The sequence below is a fragment of the Poecilia reticulata genome, linkage group LG17 (genome assembly GCF_000633615.1).
Source record: "Poecilia reticulata strain Guanapo linkage group LG17, Guppy_female_1.0+MT, whole genome shotgun sequence".
NCBI classification, from domain to species: Eukaryota; Metazoa; Chordata; class Actinopteri; order Cyprinodontiformes; family Poeciliidae; genus Poecilia; species Poecilia reticulata.
Genome location: NC_024347.1, coordinates 29175435 through 29182114, shown reverse-complemented (window position 1 = coordinate 29182114; position 6680 = coordinate 29175435). Strand labels below are relative to the sequence as shown.

The 6680-nt window shown below is 36.2% G+C and overlaps 1 protein-coding gene across 2 annotated transcripts in view; it reads right to left on the bottom strand.

Annotated features, from left to right (window-relative positions):
* Positions 1–3176: 3176 nt before the first annotated feature.
* Positions 3177–6680, bottom strand: part of zmynd11 (zinc finger, MYND-type containing 11) — a 28021-nt gene continuing 24517 nt past the window's right edge. For both annotated transcript variants that reach the window (XM_008434733.2, XM_008434734.2), the window contains one exon: positions 3177–5649. In XM_008434733.2, coding sequence (XP_008432955.1) covers positions 5527–5649 — 123 coding nt within the window. In that variant the 3' untranslated portion in view covers positions 3177–5526. The remainder of the gene's footprint in view (positions 5650–6680) is intronic.

Below are 6680 nucleotides of genomic sequence, written 5' to 3'. Positions count from 1 at the left end.
TATGAGGGCGGGGGGGTTGAGGGTTTACCAGGAGGTACGTTCATTTCACCTAGGATTTTTATTTTTTTTAACCGACCAGTCGGTCCGTTTCACCAGGTGCTCAAATCCACACAGGCGCAGCCTTTAACTCCGGTTACTATCCGCAAACGGCTCGTATCGTGTAAGTATGTACAAAAAGAAACCGATTTAATTTATTTTCTCTTTTAGAAGTCTATGATTCAAGTTTTTGCTCTTGAATATTTGCTAATATAAAAAGAAATTGTATTATCTCTAGCGACGCAGACTTAAGCATATTATTATAATAAAAATACACAAATATATGATAGATTATATTGCAGATGAAGGTTAATATCTCAGAGGAAAGCAGGTTGATTTGCGATGCTGCGGTTCAGTTTGAAATGTGTCCAGTTTCCAAAAAGAAAGGTCCAAATTTTCAATTTATTGACTTTAAGAGGTTGTTAAATCCTCTAAATGTTATTAATTGCATTTTTGGGTTCAAAATCACGTTTTTGTAAATCAAACTGAACTATATATTTAAATCTAAAACGATAGAATAAGGGGAAAATCTGATTGATTTGAGGCAAAAAAAAAACCTAACGTTTCTGATCAATGCCGATGCCGCCCTCTAGTGGTGACCAGCAGTATCACATGCAGTCTTTTTCTTAACCACCATCTAAATAAACCTTAGAACAAATTAATCTTGCATTCAGGACCACAATTTTATAGAAAACCAATAATTTAGGCTTATTGTTTTTTTTTTCATCTCCGTAAATATTTCTGTTATTTTGGCCTAAAATGTTTCTAGTAAACAATTTTCACCGCAGATTCAGATTCATTTTATTTTGGTAAATTAAAACAAAAATACTTTACAAACAAATAATTACATTTATAAATTGGCTAATTTAGTTGTTCCTGGCCAAATCTGCCTCAGTAAGATAATCTGTGCTCTGATCTTTCCCATTTTGAAGAGTAGCCAAGATGATCCCAAGAGGAATTGTGAGCGAACTCGTTTGTTTTTACTCACCTTTACTGGGATGAAACTGGTCCCAGTTCAGACGGACCAGCAGCAGAGTCGGCCTCGTTTCTGGGTCTCCAGCTGTAAATATGGAACACAGGAGCCGTCATATTTTTCCACGCGGCGGTTCAGGGCTGAAACATGATGTCATGCGTAGAAATCAAAGCGTTTTATCAGAGACCCTTTAACTCATTAAAGAGCTACAGAGAATGTTTCTTTTTTTAAAAAGACAAAGCACTTTCTTCACCGCTTCTCTTTTTCATTTCAGGAAATGTATGTCAAGTTTTTTTTCTAAAATTCAAAAGTTGTGTTGTCATGTCTTTCATTTAAATAAACATTTCAACAATTTTGACACAAATTTAGATGCTGTTCTTATTTAAACCAGAAAAAGTTTTAAAGAATAATTTGAGAATAAGCACACTAATATAAAAAATCATTATTTTAGTATTTCAATTTGCCAAAAGTGGCTCTTATAAAACTCTTATAACATTATAGATTACTAAAATAAGTTGAAACACTAAATAGATCACTTTGCAATTTACCGCTTTAGAAATATAAATCCACATTTAAAATCTTTGTCAGTTTTAAAGATTTTCACATTTAAGGTATAAATTACAAAATAAGGAACGAAACAAAAAGTACATAAAATGTGTTAATTCAGAAATTAACGGAACAGGAAGTTCTTTTATTTTGATATTAGCAGTTTGTGATGCCACGAAACGTGGAAAAGTTTCAGAGCTGAATAGAGGCGAGAAAGAGTAAGTATGGAGGACTAATACTGCCAAAATGAGCAATAAATCTAGTAGTAAATGTCTTAATACATTCCAATTTATTCATTATATGGTGTAACATAAATGGTTATCTTTTTCAACTATTAAGTTTCAATTTTTTATTCTGTATATTTTTTTTTATTTTTTGTCATTTCATTATTTTTCAAAATTTTCCCATTAGCATTTTTTCATTCATTTTCTGACACTTATTTTCTCATGTCCTTTTGACTCTTTCTACATAAACTGACAAATACGGAAGGAGAATACGGGCAGGAATTTGGAGTCGTCTTATCTCCAATTGGTCAACATCAAGTCTCAGCCTATTGCAATAAGCAACTAATCACAGGATAAATAAAAGTTTGACAGTTTTGGCAGGATCAGTCCTCCAAAATTAAATGGAGAACTTGATATTTCAGCCGAGTTCCTTCCTCAGAACAGACCAAAGCAACAGAAAACCTTACAGTAAATGAAGCCGTTTCTTTATAAAAGTGAATTAGTCTCACCTGGAACCGTTTCCCGTCCTGCTGATGTTCCTCCACTTCTCGGTCCAGAAACAGTTTCCTGCTCACTTGTGTCAGTTTCTCATTTTCTCTGGGAGCCATTTTGTCTCCAAGCAGAGTTTTGTCTCAGTTCTACGACGGCGTATCATTGCAGACTAAAAAAAATAAAAGAGTACATTTCTGCCAATATCTCAGATTGAGATTCATTTCACAAATCGAGAAAAAACAAGCTAATGTTTTTCTAGAAAAATGTTGGACTTTTGCTGTTTAGTAAAATTTCTTTGAAAAGTTGAACATTTGCTAATAATTTTTTTTTCTAGAAAAAACAAGGAACGGTTGAAAAGTCACAAATTAATTTTTGTAAATTTCTCAAATCAAAGCAAGAAACATTTTGTAGAATTTTTTGTTTTAATTTTGGAAATTTTTGGTCAATTTGAAAATTTTCAAAATTCAAAAGAAATTTTCACGTACATTTCAGAGATTACCGTAATCTCAAAATTTATTTGGAAAGACTAATTTTCTAGAAAAAAACGGATATTTCTGAATTTCAAAAATCTAAATTTCACATTTGGAAAGTATTTTGGGTTTCAAAATTGAACATTTTCAACCTTTAAAAATCCAATTTTATTTATTTTTTCTTAGAAAATCTCAGATTAACATAGAAAATTCTGATATTTTTCTAGTAAATTTCCCACTTTTGTAGCTCAAAAGTTTCCTTGTTTTTTCTATTTTTGTTGGGTTTTTTTGGCAGAAATTTACTTTTTTTTCCCTACTTCCATACGCCGTCGTACATTTCATCAGCATCATCCACTGTAGCAGGTAAACAGTTTCTGGTGAAGCTGGTTTCAGGTTTTCATCATGAACTCAGAATAAGGAGAACTGAGTCACACCGACTTGTTGATACATTTATTTCCCCCATGTTAGCACATAGAATATATTTATATACATATTGCTAGCTAGAGTGTTGGGAGCATAAAAAAACGTTGCCTCGATTAATGATAGTTTACATGTGAACAGAACAGAAGAGCATGTTCTATAAGAAGCGAAAGCAAAGGAGACGTCACACTGATTTTATTCCTGGTGTTTGTACTTTGAGCACAAGGAGAATTCATGTAATCACACAGTAATATTTACAGAAATACCCTGGAATAAGAGCAGGTAAAGTCCGGATTAAACGACTCACTTCTTCCAGCTCGAAACCTTCCTGGGAAATAAAAATCCTCGTACTGCATTTCTCAGATGAGTGCAAAAACATTTTCTCTTTACATCCGGGGAGGAAAAAAAAAAAAAAAAAACGGAATAAAAACAAATCCGAAGTGGAGTCACATACTTGATTTCATGCAATAATAAAAAAAAAAAGAAAAGAAAAAGAAATGACATCAAAAAGGTTACAAACACGTATGAAAAGAAGTTAAAAAAAATGTTACAGTTGGATGGATGAATATAAAAATAAACCCGAGGGGGAAAGTAGGTTGTGTAATGTGTAACAAAATGGTGTCGTCAGCAAACGGTGTGAGTTTGGAAGGACAGACTCGTTTATTCAACTTGAAAAACAAAAAAAGCTGAAATATTTTGACTTGATGAAGGTGCAACAAGATAAACGTCACTACGGCTGATATGACAAACGTTGTACATTGTACAAAACTAGAACTAACAGTCATCGAAGATCTCTGAAATTAAACGAAATGTGGATTTAAAGTGGGATTTACTGACGTATTTACACGTAGTGCAACGATGAAACACAAGTCTGCGGGTCGTGGGACTTTCTGAAAGCCTGCGGAGAACTCTGACCAAATATTCTGAGAACATTAAATCCAGAATTTTATTTTTAATTTTAACTAGCTGTGGCTCTTGCATTATTTTTCCATGCAGACAACAACAATAACAATGTTGTTTCTGCGCATTTAATTAACATTCAACAAGAACATCGTCAGAAAAACAAACAGGAACTGAAGAACTTTCCGCCCACGATGCAAAACGTTTCACCGTCTTTTACAAAAAAAATAAAAAATTAGATGAAAACCTGAATAATCTGTGAGGAAAAAGGCAACAGGAAAAATTAAATAGGTAGATTTTTTTTCACTTGATCATCAGTTAAAATAATAAAAAAAAAAAATAATCACAATTTGGCAATTTTATTGCCTCTTTTCCGTATTAAAACACCGACACATCCAATTCAGGCGGGGGATAAATGTTGAACGCTCATGTTTGCATAAAGTTTCGTAACGGTCCATCTCTCCTCGTTTTTCTTCTTGTTTTCGCAAAAAAGAAAAGGAAAAAAAAAAAAAAGAAGAGGGTGAAGCTATCGACATGCATGTTGGCCTCACTGGCAGAAAGGAAAACAGGCACCAACAACAGCAGTGAGAAAGTCTTTAACAAGCGCACACCACGAGAAAAATGACACCGATGACGTTCGCAAAAATATACATTTGATCGTCCAGGCAACGTGTCCGATCTTCTCAGGTAGGTTCAACCCACCGGGCAGAGGGGATTAACCGGGCAATTTTAGATTGTTAAACGAGTAAAAGTGATCAAATTAGTCGACTTTGATAAAATTCTCCAAATTTAGAGCAATCTGTAAACCTTTTCTTTTATCTTCAGACTCATAGAAACAGTCTAGTCAGCCGAGGAGCCAAACTGGTGCATATTTATACCATTTATGATAATATTAATTTAAAATAAGGGGAAGATTTACTTGTCAACTGGCTTTAAAAGTTGACATTTTGACCCTGTTCCCAATGAATGATTGAGGACAATAAAATTTTAGGTAGACATGATAAAAAGGTGCATCCACCGCCATTGATTTATATAAAACAAAAACAAAAAGACCTAACATGACTCTAAAGTCTGTAAGCCGAACCGTTGAAATTCAGTTTGCTACAGATGAAATCAGGACAAAGAAAACAAAACATTTTCTTTTTAAATCCAGGTCATAAAATGTTTTCTATTAATGCTCACTTAAATAGGCGCAACATCAGCATTTCGTTAAAGAAAACAAAACAAAAAACAACAGAACATAAAAATCTCTGCAGTGGAGAAAACTTCACGATTCAGGAGAAAAGAAAAGAAAACGATGGCTACATTAAATAAAACGGGATCACTCGCCACACAGCAGAAACATCCGGTCCAACCAGTTCCCAGGGAGAAACGCCGTGTGTGTGTGTGTGTGTGTGTGTGTGTGTGTGTTGTTCACTGACTGAGGGCGGGAGCCAATGAGGTGCGAGGAGGGGGCGGGGCTTGTTCATCTCTTCCGGCGGCAGGTTCGTTTGTGGTCTGCGTGCCAGTGCTCCTGCTGACACTTGATGGAGCAGTAGGAGGTGTTCCAGCAGCAGTGGTACATGGCCTCCTCTTCACAGTTATAGCACTGAAAAACAGAGCACAGAAAACCGTTGGCTGTGCTTCATTTATTGTTAAAGATACACAGTTGTTGTTTATTTAACCAGCTCAACAACAAACTCAAAGAAGCATGGAGTATTTTAGTTAAAGGTGCAGAATGCAACAAAAACAACCAATCAGAGCCAGGAGGAGGGGCTTAACGCTGCCAATCAAACTCATGTACTCGCTGCTAAATGTCCTAATGGCAGAGAACGGTGGCCATGCTAGCTAGCATTAGCACTCATGCTAGCTGAGCAAGCAGAGAGCAAGAGGGGAGGATGTGCAGCGCCATCCTCGGTTTGGAGGATGATTGACAACGCTAATACCCTGGCGTTGTCAATCATGTCAATCAAAACGAGGAGAGATGGACCGTCCTGGCTCTGATTGGTTGAGAAGGTAGAGAAGCTCGATTTTTCAGATAATCTGTTTCATAAACTATCATAGTGACAGTATCAACAAATAAAAAAATAAAAGATTTTATTAGTTGCAGCTCTAATTAAATAAAGGAGTTTGATTTTTTTTTTTGTTGGAAAGGGAAGCGTAGATCCAACACTTCAAAAGGGTTTTCCTTAATAAAACGGCAACAAAGACAAACTTCGTCCAGCCAACCAATGATAAATTTGCACTTATAAAAGCTAGCAAAGTAGCTAGATACATTAGCAGTTCGTTAGCAGTAGCCTCACATCATAGAACGCAATGAAGATGCGACGTAAACATTTGCCTGACAGAAAAAAAACCCTACATATACAAGATTAAATCGTCCTAACAAGACAAAACTGAAAACCTAACGATGTTTTAAGGCAGCGCGGACACCAGAGGAGGATTCTGTCTGAATGAAACGTCCATCAGGCACAGACCGACCGAAGCGTCCGACGGGCAGCGGACCGACCGAAGCGTCCGACGGGCAGCGGACCGACCGAAGCGTCCGACGGGCAGATGACCGACCGAAGCGTCCTACGGGCAGCGGACTGACCGAAGCGTCCGACGGGCAGCACACCGACCGAAGCGTCCTACGGGCAG